This window comes from Calonectris borealis, chromosome 13, assembly GCF_964195595.1.
Source record: "Calonectris borealis chromosome 13, bCalBor7.hap1.2, whole genome shotgun sequence".
NCBI classification, from domain to species: domain Eukaryota; kingdom Metazoa; phylum Chordata; class Aves; order Procellariiformes; family Procellariidae; genus Calonectris; species Calonectris borealis.
Genome location: NC_134324.1, coordinates 11880417 through 11899119, shown reverse-complemented (window position 1 = coordinate 11899119; position 18703 = coordinate 11880417). Strand labels below are relative to the sequence as shown.

Here is an 18703-nt window from a genome sequence, read left to right as displayed (position 1 = left end):
GTAAGAGGTCAGTGGTCTGTTCATGGGGAGAGGAGGCAGCTTCCGCATGTGCGTGCTGCAGCTGGGCAGGTAAATGGCTGCCCGTTCTGTCCAGCCTTTGTGCTGCTCTCCTGAAGAAGCTGCTGGTGCAGAGAACTGGCCATGTTGACGTGGACCATCACAGGCCTTTGTTGCTGGTCAGGCTTCGCAGGTGCTCAGGGGGCCACCCTCCGCTTTGGTAAAACCCACTGGGACATGTGCCTGGAAGCTGAGTGTTTTCTTTCCTCCTTTGCCTGTGCTGGAGCGAGCTGCTGGAGAGGTCTGACAGTGGCTGGAGGGACTGTTTGGTCCTGGCCTGCCTAACCTTGAGTGTGTTAGGGTCAGGGAGGTGGGAACAGACTTCCAGCTGTGAGCGAGTTCTCAGCCTAAGAGGTAAAACACCAGTCACAGCAATGTTTCAGCACATGTTTATTGCTGCTTATTGTTTCCCTGCAGTGGATGAGAACAAAGGTCCCTATTGCACATCAACAGATTTTATTTTTGGCATCCTTAAAAAATTGCGCAAGACTTCTTAACCCCCTTCCCCTTTCCCCTAGCTGACTGCTGAACATACAAATGAGATTCTTTCACCTAAATGATGACTATCGTTTGCCGAGGAGCCATAGTGATGCTTCCTAGACATGGTCATGGTGGGGCTTGTGCGTCAGTACACTCCTGCAGAAGAAGGAACACCTTTGTGTGGGTGGCTTTTATGTTTGCATACAGTGCGTGAGGCACCCTAGACTCTGGAAAACACGTGTGGATGATCTTTGTAGAGACACTGTTTCTACTGCATGCAACAGATACTTGTGGCTGGATCTAATTTACCCATTGAACTGTCCCTCGGGTTTGGTGTGTGGGACTTCTTCAGCTGCTGCCGAGTTTCTTCGGCCAGGCGGTAACAATCCAAGCTGCATGGTGAGAATTTAAATACAGTGAGTTGTTACAACTACAGTGGCACAGGGTGGATCAGAAAACTCCAACCTCAGAACGCAGGGCGAGACCTGCTTGGGGGTGGCATGCTTCATCTTCGTCAAATCCATGCTCGCCTTTTTCTGCTCTTCCCCATTTGTGAGGGGAAACCCTTGGATGTAGAACTCTGGTGTGGTCTGTGTGAAGCCTCCAAAGCTTGTGGACAGCTTTCAAGGTGTTTATGGCGTAGAGTGCGCTCCTACAATGGCAGGGGACATATGCCTGGAAAGCCTCTGCTCTACCACTTGCCTTGGGACCAATGCAGAGATCAGCCAGGTGCTACAGCAGGACTGTGCTTTCCCTTGCCCAGTGAGGTGGGGAGCTGTGCTCTGAGCTAATGCCCTGGGCTCTGCTATAGCCACTAACTTTACCACTGCCTTGCAATGCTGTGGGAGGTGGTGTCCCTTGGGCAGTCTGTCCTGCGTTCCCCTGAGAGAGGAGGTCTGGAGACCCTCTGTGTGTGTGTGTGTCAACCAATTGAGACCATGTCTGTGGAGCAGCAGAGGAACGGAGTTGTGCTGGGCTGTGTGTGGATGAGGGGGAGCTGAGGAGAAGGTTTCTCCCCATGGCTGCAGGATGGTTGATGAGAAGCGGCTGGGTTCGGATGCCCTCTCAGTAGACCCAGGAGACGGGCACCCACTGTGGAGAGCTGCAGGCCTGCTCAAAGGCTTCCTGCAGCAGCTGGAGGCTTTCTTCCACCCCATTGTTGACCAACGAGAGGTCGAAGTAGTGTGCGTATCGGCTTCGGATGCTCTCTGAATCCTTCCGGAGCTGCTGCAAAGCCTCTGACTGCAAGAAATGGCAGAAAGTGCTCAGGAGGCTGAGAAGGGGGATTTCACAGCCCACCCCAACAGGCAAACTCCCTCCCACCACCAAAACAACTCAACTGGTTGCTAAGTATCAGAGCACAGAGCATCCCTGCAGCTTGTCTGACAAGCTAGGAGCTGTTGTCCAATCTCTGGGAGTTTTGCTGGACTTGTATGCAATGCTGGGAGCATCAGGTTACCTGCTACAGTGAGGCCAGACCTGCTTGGTCTCGTATTTATCTTTAAAATGCTTTGTGGCAGCTCCCTGGGAGGAGAAGGTTCACTGAGCAGCAGGCTGCTCATTACTACGCTATGCAGTGTAGCCAGCTGAAGGCCTAAGGCTGGTTTCAAGGTAGGATCCCTGCAGGATGGTCACTCCCCACTGGCTTTTGACCAGAACAGCGCTGCCTGGCAGAGCTGTACCAGCCTCCCTCTTCTGGTTTTGGCTGCGAGTTAAATTTCTTCATAGTAAAAGCAAAGCGGCCTGCCCCCTCCTGCCAGTGTGGCTAGTCTGGACACTTCCTCAGCTAGCAGGGGCATCCCAGGAGTGTGTCCCTGTGGGCAGCTGTGCCCTCAACAGCGAAGTCCAGACTGATTTCCACGTATCTCCCTAATGGAGCTTGAAACACAGGTGGCTCCCTGCTTCTGTGCCTCGGGGCGGAGATGAGCTTGGGGTGCTGTGCTTGCTTGCTGCAGTTCTGCTGTGTCTTGCCTGGCAGCTCTTGGGGGTGGAGAGGGGAGAGCAATAAGCAGTGTGCCTGGGTCATGTGAGCTCTGCTGGGTCACATCTTCGCTCTGCTGCATCCCTTCTAGTAAGCAGTTACCTGAGCTGCCGCAGCTAGCTATATATAGTGCCTGCACCAGTGGGGCTGGCCCTGCCCACTGCGGCAGGAGTTAATTCCTCTGTCTGGAGGCAGCGGTGGGTGATGAGGCATGGAGGTGGGGGCAGCAGCCTGCCTAACTGCCCTTTCTGCTCTGACACTTGCCCCCCGTTTCACTCCCCTTTCCCCCCCTCAGCCTGCTGCACCTGGTTTTACAATCCTCTACAGGTTAACGTGCCTCTAAATGCTTGTGCAATGCTTGCTCTGAAGGCTGCATAAATATCCTTCCTGCAAACTATCTGTATCCTAAGCTTTACGAACCCCAAATTAATAGGTTGGGAGAAGTAGCCTTGGCTGGCCATGAGTCCAGGAGGAGCACAGCTCTGTGGGTTTCCCTGTTCTCCCATTGCTTCCTGTCTCCCTGCAGAGGTTAGCCCTCAGGGGAGCTGGTCCAGGCTGTGGCAAGTCAGGGTAGGCAGCACTGCTCCCTGCATCGGGGTCTTCCCAGGAAATGGCAGCGTGTGGCGGTGCTTGGCGCTGTCTGAATTAACTGTGGCACCAGTGCTCTCCTGGACCACAAAAATCAATGCAGACAGGAAGAAGCTGATGTGGAACAGGGAGAGAGTCCTGGGCTGCTGCAGCGGGCTCCTTGCCCCCCTGCCATGGGCAGGCAAACCTGGCCAGAGGGGGACTCAACCTCGGCACCCTGCCACCCACCTGCTCTGCCTTGTCTGTTGGGGCAATGAAGACTATGAACGGGGAGAGCTCGGCCGTGCGGACGATCTTCAGGGTCTGTGGAGAGAGGGGTGGTTACCAGAGTGTGGCCATTCCTCACGGTGGGAGCTGTCCCCCATTACCCCACGCTGCTCCCCAGCCAGGGTGCGATGGTGCCCGTGACGCAATGGTAGGCTAAAGGGGCCACCCCTAGTCTGGGGCCATGGGCTCTCTGGGTGGACTCCTGAGCCTGGGGGTAGTCGGGTGATGCAGGGGTAGTTGGGTGAAGCTGTAGCAGGGGTCCCAGCATGGCTTCCCCTGCACCTCATGGGGAAGAATGTAAGGGCATCCCCAGCCCTGCTCTGGGCTAGCTACTGGACACAACCGCCACTTTGCAAAGCAGCACCCACGTGCTTGGTGTCAGAGAGGGGAAATGGTCCCTGTGCGGAGCCTGTGCTGGGGCCTGCACCCCCACTCCCACAGCAGCCTGGCCCTGGCCTTGCTGTCACAGCCAGGTGCTTGCTGTGATGGGGAATACCCTCACTGCACCCATGTCTTGGGAATGGAAATGCCACCCCAGCACTCCCTAGCTTTTTTTTGGGGGGAAGGGCAGGTGGGCAGTGCACTGGAAAGGCAGGGACAGTCACAGCCACCACACAGGTAATTAATCAGTGGCAGCCCCCGTCCTGCCCACCCCTTCCCCTGCTCCCTACCTGGGGCTCGACGTCCAAAATAGCAACTTTGTTCTGCTGGTGGATCTTGTGCACTGTTTCAAATTTGGTGCCAAACATGTTCCCCTGGTAGCTTCCAAACTCCAGGAACTCGTTGGCTGAGATGTCCCGGGTCATCTCCTCAGTGGAGACAAAGTAGTAGTCCTTCCCGTCCACCTCATTCTTCTTCTGGGGGCGTGTGGTGTCTGGGGAGGGAGGGAGATAGTGAGTGCTGGCCCCGAGAAGGACTAGGGAACAGAGCGGAGGAGGCAGCCCCCGCTCTGGGTGACCTGGGCATCTTGCCTTCCCTTTTTGAGCGTGGGGCTAGGGCACGGAGGGCCTGTGTACCTCAAGGCTAGGCTGTACTAATCCCCTTTCGACTCCTTCCTGCCTGGGACAAGTAGGGAACTCAGCCAGCCCGAGGAGAGCCATTGGGATGTGAAGAGTGAGGTGTCTCTGCAATGCGGGCCATAGCAGCCTTGCAGCCATCTGTGGGTAGGTTCAGCCCATGGCAGGGAGGCCCTACAGTGCCCTGCGTGGTGGCCTCTGACATCAGGGGCTTGGTGGTGCTGGAGGAACATCTCCCCACCTCCCATCTGCTGTCAGAAGGTCCTAGCTCAAGGAGGTGAGAGGAAACGCACCTTGTGCTCTGCCCTCCACCCTGGCTGGGTACTTACATGGGGGTGGATACATGAACTTCTCCGGGTTGTTGCTGAGCAGAGCATTCTTGATGTGGCTACGGCCCACACCGCTGGCCCCTGCAGAGAAGGAGGGATGGATGCTGGAGGCGGGCTCAGAGAAGCCTGGCAGGAGATTCTGGGGCCCCTCTGCAGCTCTGGGTCTAAGGAAAGCTGCAGAGCTCCTGGGGCCTTGCCCAGGTGTCTTCTTCTCCCTGCCCTGGGCATGCTCACCTCCAGCCCCAGTGGAAGATGGGACCGGTGCCTGCTAAGCAGCCAGCACAGCTGGGCTGTGTGGGCTGCCTGTGCCCACAGTGTCCACGGATAAGTGCTCAGTACCCACAGCATGGGAGTCCTTGCTTTGTTGCAGCTGCATAGACCAGAGCTGCTTTCAGTAAAAATTATCCATAAGGATGCTTATGAGCTGGAAACTACTGAATTAACTCTACCTCAGCATTGCAATGCAGGTGCCAGACCACGCACAATGCTGCATGGAGGAGGTCAGCCTGCTTGGTGACCACTGCAGGCAAAAGAAAGGCTCCCCAGAGCTTGCTAGGTTTTGAAGCAGTCCCTGTCCAGTCCCGGTTCCCCCCAGGACCCACCGCACGCAGCCCCTGTGCTCCGGGGATGCCTGGGGCAGGACCTACCGATGAGCACCAGAGTCTTCCTCTTGAAGGCAGGCAGCCTCACCACCTCCTCATATGAAACCACATCCAGCTGGTCAAAAACTGGGGTGGAGGAGAAACAAGACAGCAAGTGGTCAGAGCTGGCTCAGCCGCAGCAGCAGGACCGCATGCTCGTCAGACCGAAGACAAGTCCTTGGGCAAAATGGAGGGAGTGATCAGGACTGAGCTGGGAGCTCATCCCTGTTTGGCTGCTCCAGGAAAAGGGCAGTAGCCTCAGCAGCAAGCAGCATGTGAGGTGTGGAGGACGTGCTGGGGAGCTCGACCAGCAGCTGCCGAAGTTGAAGCCAGGGCTGCTCTTGCTCAGTAATTCTGCTCAGGACAGTAGGACCTGGGAGCTGGGTGGGGAGGCGGCAGGACACTTCCAGGGAGCTTGTTGCTGGGGGAGCTTTATTTATCTTGCTGATTTACAGCCTTGTTTGTTGCTGGTTGGAGCTGCAGGCCGGGCTAGGAGCCAGCACGTCCTCAGGCACCCACCTCTGCTGGCTCAGGGCATGCTTAGCACGGGGCATTTGCATGGGCAGCTGCCCTACCAGGGACATGGCTTGGCAGCTGTGGGGAGCAGTTCGGGCTGCTCCCTAATTGCTGAGCAGCAGCAAGGCCACCACCTGCCCTGTGTTCAGCAGCCTGCGGGGTTTGAAGGCCTGGGAGCCTGACCTCCCAAGGAGCTTGGGGCCAGGAGTGCCAGGGATTGTCACCACAGGAGAGCATGGGTGCCCAGTGCCTGGCTCCTGCATGAACCAGCCCTGTACAGAGCTGCACAGGGATACAGCTGTGGCCACCTGAGGAGTACGAGGACTTTGGAGGAGGGACTCAAAAAAGCTGACAGCTGAGGGGTATCCTCCCGAGGTCCCACTGCCAACACAGCTGGGCCATTTGGTCTCTCATGGAGGACAGACCCGCCCCTGCCCAGAGGCAGAAGCGATGGCCAGGGCTCGGGAGCCCATTGCCCTGCTCACACTTACTTGAGCTGTGCTTGGCCAGGTATTTATCTTTGCACTTCTTCTTCTTCCCAAAGGGGCTACAGCTTGGGGATTCACTCTGACTGGACTGGGTGATGCTCGCCACACGCCTGCCGAGAGAGGACACCACCATGGTCCAGCTGTCACCCCAAGCCCTGGGCGAGAAGCAGGATTGTCCCTCAGACATTCAAGGGCAAGAGGAGCAGGGTAGCTGCTAGGACAGGTAAAGGCTCACCCTGTGGCAGATGAAGGGGACATTTGCCTCCTTTTCCCAGCAGTGATGCTGGTGTTACCCAACAACGGTCATGCTACTGGTAGCATATGATCACAGTTCCCGCCTCCACTCCCAAATTCAGCCCTTCTGGCCAAATCCAGGGACCTACCACTCCTGCAGCTCCGGAGAAGGGATGAGTCCTGCCGACTCGATGCAGGAGCCCTCCACCCGGCCCTGCCACCAGTTGCTGTCATCCTTGTTTATGATTTGAATCACATCGCCGGTCTGAAACTTCAGCCCTGCTTCCTTGCAGGGGATCAGGTTGTCTTTTTTGGGGTCGTAGTCAAACTGTGCCCTCATGAACATCTGCAAAAGAGAGCAGGCCAGAGTCAGCATGACCATGCAGGGTGGCTGAACTTGGTCGTGTCCAGCTCCCGGCCCCACATTGCATCCCCCAGCAGCGACTGCAGAGCCAGCTCTAGGCACAAGGTCCCTGCTCCAGGAGGGACCCCAGTCCCTGCTGCTTTCCAGGCCCCACGAGGCTGCGGGGGGAGAAAGGATATGCACAAAGCCTTGGGGGAAGCTCTTGGGCATGAGGCTGCAGTGAGACGTGCTGGTGGGTGAGGGAGGGAGGGAGGAGGACAGCATCTTGGCTCTACTGGGAGCCAGTGAAATGGCTGCTGCCTCTAGGCAGGCCTGCATGCCCCACAGCTGGTGCTCGAACCATGACATGTAGCCGCTCTGCAGTCTCCCAGGTGCTGCACAGTGCTGGTGAGCCGAGCCAGCTGGACATGAGTCCCACCACCTGGACCAACATGGTGCACAGCAACTGGGGTCTGCAGAGGGGTGAGCAGAGAAGAGCCATCGCAATGGAGCACCCTGGAATCCCATGTCCTGGGGACCCGAGGGAAGGCCACATCTCAATCCCCAGCTGCTGTGCCCTGGCCTCTCCCCAGCACTGGGCACTCCCCTGCATGGCACGGGGCCTTCGGAGAACCAAGGCTGTGGTGTCATGTCCATTCCTGCCTGGGTCTGTTCTGGCCTCTTCAGCATCAGCTACTCTTGCAACATTACGTTCATCACAGCTGCAACTGGAAATGAGCTGCTGCTGCTTCCAAGGCCACTGTGTCACACTCCTGGGGCTGGGGAGGCCCTGGGGACCAGGGAGGCATGAGAAAGTGGCCTTTCCCTATCCCTTCTGCTTGCTCAGCTCTTTGGGAGGGAGTCTACAGCCCACCCCACTGCCCTCCCCTGGCCTCAAGCCCTCCTGAAGCCAGCAGGCACCCCTGGGCTCTTGCTGCCCCCGAGCATCTTTGCAAGGTCATGAGAGAAACGGCATGTGGCTTTCACACACAGACCTTGTTTTCCAGGCAGGCTGTTCAGGAAGAACAGACCATCAGAGAGCAACAGGATGGATGAGGGTCACCTATCCCGGGGAGGAGAGCAGACCATGCACGTGCACCCAGCGTTTTCTGCACTGCCGCTCGCTCTCCATGCCTGGATGAATGGTTTCTCATCTGAAACCCTGCTGCAGCTGCAATTGTCTCTGGCCAGCAAAGCCAGCAAGATCAGGACCAGGTCAGGACTAGGCTGGGGGCAAGGCAGGCTATGGAGGATGGGGAGTGAAAGGCAGCATTTAGGGAACAAAGTAAGGCTGTGGCTAAGCACAGACCTCACATTGCCCTTGTTCCCCTCCTGGGTTTTTTTGTCCTGTGGGCCTGAGGCTGCTGGAAGTCCCCAGTCATGGTGCGAAGTCCTGCAGGCTCTCCCACAGATCACGAGTGCTCCCTGTTGCTTGAGACTTCTGTGACCACTCAGGAGGGTGCTGGGCAGCGTGCCTGGGGCTGCCCAGCAGTCATGCCACTGGCAGGAGATCCTTCTACAGAGGAAGCAGCACTATATCAGACCCAGCCTCATGCTCGCACTAATGCAGGCTTCCCCTGAGCACAACGCTATCAAGTTATTTATTCCAGAAATGCAGCACGTAGCAAGCGGACAAAGGGATTCACATGGGGTGATGCCTATGTCCTATCCTCATATGTGATAGGCAGGGCCTGGAAAGTCATCCTCCCTGGGTACGGTAGACCATGCTGTCCTTGTTCCACATTAAAACAATTTCCCACAGTATGTCCTCCTTCAGCAGTGCTGCTGGAGGCACAGGGCCAGCAGGACACAAACAGGTTCCCTTTCACTGCCAGAAAACCAGAGCATATGGATCAAGCTGTGACATGAGATCTCTCACAATGGAAGACAACAAAAGTGGAATCTCCTTTCAGGATGAGGACTGATGCTTGCTTTGAAAGCACTCACTGACACCAGGAAGCTGGTCATCAACACAAACACACAAGGGACACACAGCAAGCACTGCCCAGGCACCTGCCTGGAGCCCTCTGCTCTCGCAGCCTTGGTACCCCAAGCCAGACATAGCCAGGTCACTTTTGGAAAGACCCTCCCTTACACCAATTAGAAGCTAGCATCAGACAGCTCCAGGCATCACCCACAGACTGCAAAGGGCCAGCTCCAAATGCAAGCTATTTGCCTGCCTGGGGCTGGAAGCCCAGGTACTAAGAAGGCTCCAGCATGAGAAGCCCTGGTCTTTAAAGTCAAAAGCCACCATGCACTGAAATCTTGGCAGAGGAGCCAGCTCTCCCCGCTATCCTCAGTATTTCGGCCACAGCAGGACTCCAAAGGCAAAGCCAGGCAGGTGTCACCCCCTGCCACAGCACGTCACCCCCACCCTGGCAGTGGCAGCAGGCACAAGGAGCTGCCTTCCTCTCCCCCACTGCTTCCTTCCTCCCACTCGCTGCTCACAAGCGTGCTGGCGGCATCCGGACCTACGTCACCCTCCTTGCGGCTGATGCACTGGGCATCAGTGACGCAGGGAGCAGTGAGAGCCCAGTGCTGCACCTGGAGGTGCTGCTGTGGCCCTGTAACGGGGATGTGGCTCTAACGGCCGCGGCTATGAAGGTGGCGGGAAACTTGCGCTTCCTGGTGTGCACACGTTGCTGCTTTTGCATCACCAAACACTGCGCACATGTACCGCTGTGGCTCAGGCACCCCCAGCCCATGTTCCTACATACACATTGGGTAAATACATCCACACAGGGCAAAAATCTGCTCGTTTGCAGCAACGTAAGCACACAACACGTCCCTTCATCCTCCAGCAGCTCAGGCAAGGTGACTGGGCAGCCATCCCCTTGTCCTTCCCCGGCCTCAGCACAGCTCTCTCCCCAGCGCTGGTCCCCTGTGGTTTGCTCTGGTCCCACCCGGCCCCACAGCCATGTCCCAGCACAGCCCGCGGGTCTGGAGGCTGCACTTACCTGGAGAGCAGGGATGCGGCTTTGTTGGTTGGGAATGACTTTTATCGAGACCATCCCCTTGGTTTCTTTCTAGTGAACAAAGGAAGGGGAGAAAGAAGGGTTGGAGGAGGTGGTGCCTGGAGGCAGCCTGACAGCAGCAACCTGTGCAGGGAGCTGCTGAGTGCCAGGACCCGCAAAGGCAAGGCTCCTGGGTGCTCCCAGCCACACTGTGATGCTGGGGGGACACCACAGCCTGGCCAGAAACAGTTCTGCTGGAGCTGGACTAAGAGCTGTGGCAGCACAGCTTTGTCGTGCTTGTCCCACTCCCATGGGGGGACACCAACACCCCCACAACAGTGGGCACTGCTAAGCATCACCAGAATGAACATGGAGATCTGTATCATCTTTGGCCTGGCTGCCCCAGTGAGGAGCCTGGGAGGAGAGGCTGGTTCTGCCAGGTCCCCTCCACCTGTCCCCTCCATGCTGGCCTCTCGCTCCTGCCCTCCTGGTGACACCAGAGGCACAGCACTCCTTTGCCTGTCACAGGCCACATGCACTGTTGCCCCACGTGCTTCATAAGACCTACATGGTCCCATGGGGACAACCACATTTGGAGGCTTGCAGGGGCCTCCTGGGCCAATCGCCCTTCTCGGGAGGCAGACAAGACAAGTTCCTCCTTGGTCCTGCTGTCTGGAGTAGGGATGTCCTGCCACCAGGCAGGAGAGGACCATGGCACTGCAGCAGGGCCAGGCCTCCTGCTTAGGCAGCTGGTGGGTGTCCCCAGCACCACTACCACGTCCCTCCAGCCAGGTCCCACATGTTGGGCATGCATCAGAATGGCCTCAGTGTCTGAACCCACGGGAGTTCTGAGACCCTGTCCAAAGCTGTCTCTAGCAAGGGCCTGGCAGGATCACTGTGACCTCAGCAGCAGGAAAATGGCACCAAGGTGACCTGCAGGAGAGGCTCAGGTCTGCAAGAGCAGCCAGCCCCTGGGCTGGAGCTGTACACCAGCCTCGGCAAGCAGAAGTGGTTTCTAAGCCCCACACACATCAGCACATGTCAGGGACCCAGCCAACAGCCTTCGCTGCTGCTCTCAGGAGGCCAGAATCAAGCAGCAAGCACAGAACACCAAGGCTGCATACAGAGACTTGGCACAGTGGCCCTGGCTCCTGCCAGGGTACTCCATGCACATCTGCAGGCCAAAGGGGTCCTTCCTGGGGAACAGCCCTGTCAAACACAAATACCTACCAGCATCTTCTGCAGCTGGTCAACTGAGTGGTTGCTCACACTCTGCCCATTGATTTCTATGATTTCATCACCCACGTGAAGGGAGCCTGCCAGCAATGGGAGAAACATGAAAATGCAGGACTGGACAAGAGCCGCTCACCAAACCCAAACTACACAGCTCCAGCAGCCTCCCGACCCCCTGGGCAAGCTGAGGCCAGGACACTGCGGTGTCTGCCTGGGCAATGCTTGTGGAGCCACACATGTCACCTAAGCACATAGGACTAAAGCACAAGGGGAATGAATTCTTCCTCCTCCACCCAATACACACACTTCATGCTATCTGAAGATCATCAGGTTGCTTTCCACTGTGTGTCCTTCAGCGCTTTAGACTGGTCAAAGCACCTGTTTCAGAGTTATTCAAACCCAACCCCAAGTACCTCACCTGAAGCCAAATGACAGCCTCCTTACAGGGCCCTTAACACAATCATTCTTGACTTCGTGTGTTTTCAGTTTATATACCCAGCCAGATTACAGCCTCAGATATCCTGCTATAAATCAGGCTCCAGTAGCGTTATTGGAATGGCTCCTGGGTTATTTTCGCAGCGGTAAGCCCAGACTTCCCCTTTGGGTCCAAGGCTGGAAAAGGGGCATCTTCTAAGGACAGAACATCTCATTTCCATGCCCCCTTGGCAAGATCCAAAACCAGAAAATAGCACCTATTGATTTCTTTTGGCACCTTCTTTTGGTCTGCAGAGCCAATCCACAGCAAGCCTGTCCCACCTGTGCACTTTAGGAACGGGAAGAGCTTCCCCCACAGCCTCTGGGGTATGATCCATCTCTTGTTACAGTGACCTCATCACGAGACAGAGACAGACGGTCTCTGGTTCCTTTTTGGAAGAGCCCTTCCCCCAACCCTTCATTTCTCCCTAAAGCCTCCAGTGTATTAACATGACAATCATGCAGAGACACCAGCAAGTCCTGAGTTCCTGACATATTACTAGTGGAGGAACAGACACAGATGTCCACGTCACAGGGGAAAGCCAGCAGCGCTAGCGCGGCTGCCTTATCTCTGCACGGAAAGAAACCAGCTGCAGACATGCACCCCATACACTGCCTCTACGATGGCCTCATTACCTTGCCTGTGAATCATGCCCCCATGGAAGATCCTGGCCACCATGCAGCTCTGCTTGTCGTTGAGCTTCAGTGTGATTCCCTGCAAGATAGGAAAATCCATGACTGCTCACTGGAGGGGAGAGCTCCCGTGCTCTCACCAAAGTCCTCTCCAGGCCCATGTCCACGGTGGGCTGTGCAGTGGCTGGGGGGAAGCCCCCTGCTTGGCACAGCCTGCTGCAGCTCCTCTTGGCACAAGTGTCACCTTTGGTGGGGCTCACTCCGGGTCCCCAGTCAGGAGGCAGGATCCAGCACCCTCTTCCTGTAGCTGAGGTCTCCAGCAATCTCCTGCTTCCCCCAAGGCCAGGCCGTTCGCATGGCTCTACCTGCCCCTCTGCCCCCCTGGGTGCCACCAGGCCTTAGGATGTTGCCAGCTCTCACCATGGGCTCCTCCGTGACCTTCTCAAACTGGACAAGGCGTATCTTCCGCACCTCACGGCCGTTGCTGTGGGATGGGCTGCCCAGAGTCGCTGAGCCATTGGTAAAAATGTCCTCAGTCATGGCGTTCGGGGACTGAGTGATGGCCTGTTGGGGCAAAACAAAAACCAGCATTTAGGGGCTCCACCTGAACAGGGCCTGGGAGTGCTGGCTCCCCACTGTGGGGCTGAGCTACTCCACTGTGTTAGGGTGCCTGGGGTGCATGTGGGGCACAGGGGGAGGAGAGACTCATGTGCTGGAGGAGAGGACAGCAAAAGCAAGAAAAGAAAAAGAGCAAAAGAGCTTCACCCTTGAAGATGCGGGCTTGATCTGCAGTTTTCCAGCCCGGGAAACACAGGAGGTAAGAAAACTTTGGAAAAGCTATAGGTAGCAGAAGCCAAAAGAGTCCACAGCTGATCATCTTCTGCAGCAACAAGTCCCAAACACTACTTGTGTGTCACAGCAGCACTTGGCCCACAGCTGGCTTGTTGCAGAACATAAAGCCCAGGACAGCTTCACCGAGTGAACGGAGCAGTTTGGGACTCACCCCTGGGGCCAGGCTCTGCTCTTGCTCAGTTTGCAAGTTCAACCTTTCCTCATCTACGTCAATGGGCAAACGACACAGTGCAGAGCCACATCCACATCCAGGCACTGAAGGCAATGTGCTCCCAAGCCAGCCAGAAATTCCCCGTTCCCCTCCCCAGCTCCCAGCTACAGGCCAGTTTGTGCTGGCTGGCACTGGGAAGCCAAACAGGGGCTTTCAGCCATGGGGAAACCTCTGTTCGTCTCCGGCAGGTGCTGGCACCAGGGCAGGTGGCGAGTGCATGGGGTCCCAGGCAGAGACCTCCAAACCTGCCCTGCCATGCAACAGGGACACTGCAAAGTGAGCTGCCACCTCCCAGTCTGAAAAAGCCTGGTGCAGTCCTGTTAAACCCCTCGGGCACGCTGGGCAACATCTCTGCACAGCTTGCAGATGCGCCCGTTTGGCCCCAAGTGCAGTGCCTCTCCGAAATAGGTGCTGGCCCAACAAAACCCATGCCAGCTTTGATCTGCAGTCCCTGCCCGCCTTGTCGGCACGCTCAAATCCCCACGCCAGCCTGCAAGGCAAAGCAAACCCTCCTGGCTGCCCACTCCACACCAGGCTGCCAGCTTTGCTGCCCAGTTTGCAGCTTGCACTCTCCCTCCCAGCAGTGCCCAGGTTGGGAGCCACAGCCAGCAAACCTGCAGGGACACCCAGCAAGGTCCTCGCTGGCTTTAGTCCTGCATCAGCAATGCAGCATGCCATGCCCAGCCAGGCAGAGCCAACACCTCTCCCTGCTGCACACCAACTTGCCAATACCCGACCAGGTGCTGGGCTCCGGGGCTCCATGCCGGCAGCTGGGGAAGCAGCAGCCTGACCCTGCCACCCTGGATGGCTCTCACCCACCGCAGACACCTAGCCTGGAGTGGAGAAGAGGCTACAGCCCCATGCCGCCAAGGGATGAGATCCAGCCAGGCTATAGGGAGGTTCGTGCAGGTACAACTGGGGTGAAGAGCATTTGCTGGTGGGGTGCAGCCATGGCACTAAACCACAACAAAATTAGCTTTGGTAGGGATATGCCAGAGTGCTGCTGGGCTGAGACAGCGATCCAGCCCCGTGCAACGACTGAAAGCAGGGAGGGAGCCAAAGGCAGGGGCGGCAGAGCCAGGGCTAGCCGGGCCAGTGGGAGAGGCGCTGGCAGAGAGAGATGGACCAGCATTGAGCCGGGCACGAAAGGGCGCTGGCGGGGATGGGCCGGAGCAGGAAGGACGCCAGGAGCCGTGTGCCCATGCTGCAGCGACAGGGAAGATGTGCGATTTATTTTTAAGCCAACTGCTTCTAAGAGAGTCAACCAACCTCCTCCTCAGAGGAAAAAGGCAACCACGTGGGCTCCAGCTGCCAACGGCATGGAGGAGGAGGCTGAATCCCAGCCCAGAGCAGTGCCTGGGCCAAGGACACACAGGGTAGAAGGAAGTGTGACTCGCAGCCCCCAAGCCTGGCTAGCCAGCCCCAGCAGACCACGATGCTGCTGTGCCATTCGTGGGGCAGAGGGTCAGATCCAGCAGCGCAGGTGCCTAGAGCTGGCCCTCGGCTCTCTGCCTGCTGTCCCGGCTCTGCCGTGCCAGTAGGCGGGAGGAGGAAGAGGAGGACGAGGAACTTCTGCAGCCCTGCCTGAGGCCAAAGTGCCCGTGAGGTGGTTTGAGTCAGCAGAGATCACACTTATCTTAGTTATGCTTTGGGAAAGCATTACACTGTGCAATCCTCAGCTTCACACCTCTAGGCTCAGCAGAGCCCAATGACCCACGACACAGCACAGTCTGCTCCAAGGGCTGGGAGTTTCCGTCCCCACCATCCCCACCAGCTGAGCCTCCCAGCCCTGACCTTTGCTTTTTGCTGAGAGCTGGAGAAAACACCTAGCTCTTGACGCTGACGCAGCACCAGTGTCACCCTGGTGACTCCCAGAGAGCAAGCCTTGTCACCAGAGACTCGTTGCTGTACCTGGGGATGGCCACCAGTCACTTAATGGCAGCTCTGAACCCAGCAGGGTCCTCTGGCAACTCCTTCTGCCCCAAACAGAGCCACGCTGGGATGGCTTGGGCTTTTGCTAACAACACTGGGCAGCCGGTGGATGGGGATGGGAAAACAGTCAGCTCACGAGGAGAACCAGGACCCACAGGGTGGCAGATTCCAGCCCCGGTGTTGGGCATCTAGAAGCTGGAGACAGGAGACGTGCACGGCTCTCACGCTCCGTGCACGTGAGCCAGCTGGCCAGATCACTTACCCTGCACTCTCCTGGCAGCCATCACGCTCTTGGCCAGCTTGGCCCAGTGTAGCCTGTGACCTCAAGAGCCTTTCGAGTCACGCTGGCAGCAGGCCAGACGCTGTTACTTATGTGCTACTCTGCAGGAAACATCTGTGAGTGCTGCTAAGAGCCGGCTCCGTGGCTACCAGCCACTGCCGGTTCTGCACAGCCCTGGGCTTGGTCACTGCTGGGGCCAGCCTTCAGGCAAACATGGGGCAAGGAGGTTGGGGGGCTGGGGCTGCTCGGCTCTGCCCAGCACCCAGCAGCCTTATGGGTGCTTTGCAGCTGGCTGGCAAGGGTACAAATCCTCATGCACAAATCCTGCTCCAGGTGGCAATGCACAGAGGATCCACCAGCTCCATGGGTCAAAGAGGTGCACCCCAGCTCCCTGCCTGCATTTTCCTCAAGACCCTGGATTTCCCTGGGGTTTTCCTTCCCTGGATGGAAGGGCACCAGCTCCCCAGGCAGTGTTTGCCAACAGGGAATTCAGTGAGTGTGGAGCAAACCTCATCGAGGAGCCCAGGGCTTGGCGTCCTGTCCCCCAGCGGGGTCAGCGTCGTCTGCCAGGGTTGCTCCTGCTGCTGCGCTGGCTCAGCCAGGCTGCACGCCACTGGGCAAATCAAACATTAACTGGACAGCTTGTTTGCAGGAGGCTGAAGCAGCACTTGGGGAAAGTAGCACCATAATGCAAAGGGCACGCTCGGTGGTTTGGTTCCTGGGCTCTCCTTGCTGCTCTAACCAAGAGACTTCAATATCAGGTAGCCTTGGAAGAGCAGGGCTCCCTGGCGAGCACATGGAGAAGGGTCAGATGCTGCTGGCTTTGCCAAGTGGGGCCCCGAAGTGCAGCAGCTCAGATGCAGGAGGGAACCCTGGAGCTGGAATCCCCCAGGACTACCCTCTCGGCTGGCAGGGAGACATGCTCCGCTGCCCACAGTGAGCAACAAAATCCCAGCTCCCTCCAGGAACCATCACCCGTCACATTATAATCACCATGGGTGTATGCAGGGAGGCTGGGGGCACTATTTGGTGAGAGAGGTCCTGGCCCAGCAACCTCCACCAGACTCCCAAACATGACATTCGCTGCCCATTTTACAGCTGGGGAACTGAGTCACGGCTGATAAGAGGACATGCCCAAGGTCACCCTGCCAACCAGGTGCACAGCTAGGAATAAAGCCCACACCTCTTTAGTAAATCTGTATTTGCCAGTTGGGAGATAAGGAGAAAATATGCAGGCATGTGGTGGAGCTCAAGGGAAGACAGCAAGTGGCTTCCTCCACTTCAGCTTGTTTTCTAACAATGACACAGCTTCCACTCGCCAAGGGTTTGCATGCCCTGCCGCTATGGGAGGAACACAGCACGGGACTTCCCAGCACATGGCTCTCCCAGAGGAAATGGGGAAGAGAAACCGCCCAGCTGCCTTGTTTGACTCCAGCCAAGGAGCAGCCAGTCGGTCCCAGCACCCCTCCCAAGAGCTGCTGCTGGGCGATGTCCCTACTGTCCCACAAAGGGGCCCACAGCCACCATGGGCCAGCACCGTCTCTGCACGCATGCAACACGGGGACAAGCGCATGAGCAACTGGCAAGCTCAGGACACATAACCCCACAGAGCTCCTCTTAAAAAGCCCCAGACAGATCCCAGTTCGCCATCTCTCTCTTTATCTCTACTGGAATAAATATACCGTAACGCCAGGGAGCTGTAGGCCAGCTCCTACATTTTCCATACCCCGCTGCCATTGGTGATTTATTCCTGCTCTGCCTGCAGCCAGGCAGGTTCTCTGCCTGGATCCTGCAGGCAGAGGGATGGGAGAGCTCCTCTCAGCAGCTGCCTGATCCAGGCACTTTGCTTTAAAAGTTTTTTTCTTTTTTTTTTAAAGCACTCTGCCAGGGTTGAGCCATAAAAAGCGCACGAACCACTGGTGTGGGACAGATCTGACAAGCCTCTTTTGGATGCTGTAGTGTCCAACAGGATGGGTCAAGGACAGCACTTCAGGGAAATTTCTTCCCTGCTCTCAGAGGCTCCCCACAGCCACAAGGAAACCTCAGCCCAGGCACGTTATGCCATGGCTCCGTCAGGGACTCCTGTTCAAAGTTGAGAATCTCTGCTGGGAGAAAAGCACCAGCTGCTTAGCACCAGGAACTGTTGACCTTCCCTCCATTGCACCCAAGCTACCCCAAACGACACTGGCTGGGGAAGGAGACCTTCCAGCATAACCAAGACAACTGGTGCAGCCTGCTCTCCTTCCGCTGGAGGTGGGGTGCGTGCGCCCTCCCGGCCCATTCCCTGCCCCGAGGTAGGTGTGAGAAGGGCTGGTTGCATCCTCCTTCTCTGGGGCCGAGACCCACCACCACCCCCCCTGCAGCGTGTGCTATGGACCTGGAGGTTGCTCAGCAGCTGAATCAGCTCATGTGACAGGCAGTTCCAGTTCAGACCAGCTACAACTTTGCAGCAAAACAAGCACAAGCTCCTCCGTGGCAGGATGCTGAAGCCTTCCTCCCCGCCACCCAGCGCCTTCTTCCCTGCCCGGAAGGGGCACGTGTGCCGGGCACGCTGGCTGACCATTCCCCCAAGGCGCCCCATGTACCCCAGCGAGTAGCCCCACTCCTGGGGTGTTGGGGACCAGCAGTGCCACATACAGGGCACGTATCTGGATGTCCATCTCCTGCCCGCCGTGGGGTCTCTGCCTTAAGGGCCCTGCGTGTGCAGGAGGGACAGGATGGAGGGGGACCCCCGGGGGCTCCGTGCTGGGCCTGAGCTGGGCGCAGGGTGCTGGGCTAAGGGCCCGCGGGGAAGGGGAGGCACGCCGGGGCTCCCTGCCCGGCCTCTGCGGGGAGGGGGGCGGGGAGGCAAGGGCGCGCTCTCCCTGGGGATGCCGGGGCCGCCGCGGGGGCGGATCGGGGCTGGAGGGCAGCGCTGCCCTCCAGCCGCCGCTCACCTCGGGCTTGGCCCGGTTCTGCAGGAGGTGCTCCAGGTAGAGGTCGGAGAGTGCCGTTCGCATGCTGCCAGCGCTGGCGCTGCGTCCCGACTTGAGGGTCATCCCGCCGCTCCGCCGCTGCCGCCAGCAGCTGCAGCCGGTTCCGCTGGCTCCAACAGAGCGGCCCTGTCGCGGCTCCAGCAGCTCCGCGGGCTGCCCGCACGCTCCGCCCGTGTGGCAGCGGGGGCAGGCCTGCGGGCCGGCGGCGCGGCGCCGGGC

General features: G+C 57.9%; 1 protein-coding gene across 1 annotated transcript; it reads right to left on the bottom strand.

Moving 5' to 3' along the window:
* Nucleotides 1-430: 430 nt before the first annotated feature.
* MPP1 (MAGUK p55 scaffold protein 1) lies at nt 431-18703 on the bottom strand. Its single transcript, XM_075162202.1, has 12 exons — nt 18446-18703; nt 12655-12798; nt 12238-12316; nt 11125-11210; nt 9898-9966; nt 6747-6943; nt 6367-6473; nt 5366-5446; nt 4719-4799; nt 4045-4247; nt 3335-3409; nt 431-1779 (listed from the first exon to the last, which is right to left on the bottom strand). The coding sequence occupies exons 1-12, from the start codon at nt 18545-18547 to the stop codon at nt 1603-1605; spliced, it is 1401 nt and encodes a 466-aa protein (XP_075018303.1). The 5' UTR covers nt 18548-18703; the 3' UTR covers nt 431-1602.

Bases quoted from the DNA above. Each gene is read 5' to 3' on its own strand.
- MPP1 (XM_075162202.1), bottom strand. From the start codon at position 18,547: ATGACCCTCAAGTCGGGACGCAGCGCCAGCGCTGGCAGCATGCGAACG. The intron at 4,800-5,365 runs GTAGGTCCTGCC...CCTTCTCTGCAG, and splicing joins GAAGACTCTGGTGCTCATCG to GGGCCAGCGGTGTGGGCCGT. The intron at 1,780-3,334 runs GTGGGTGGCAGG...CATTTCTTGCAG, and splicing joins CAACAGACAAGGCAGAGCAG to TCAGAGGCTTTGCAGCAGCT.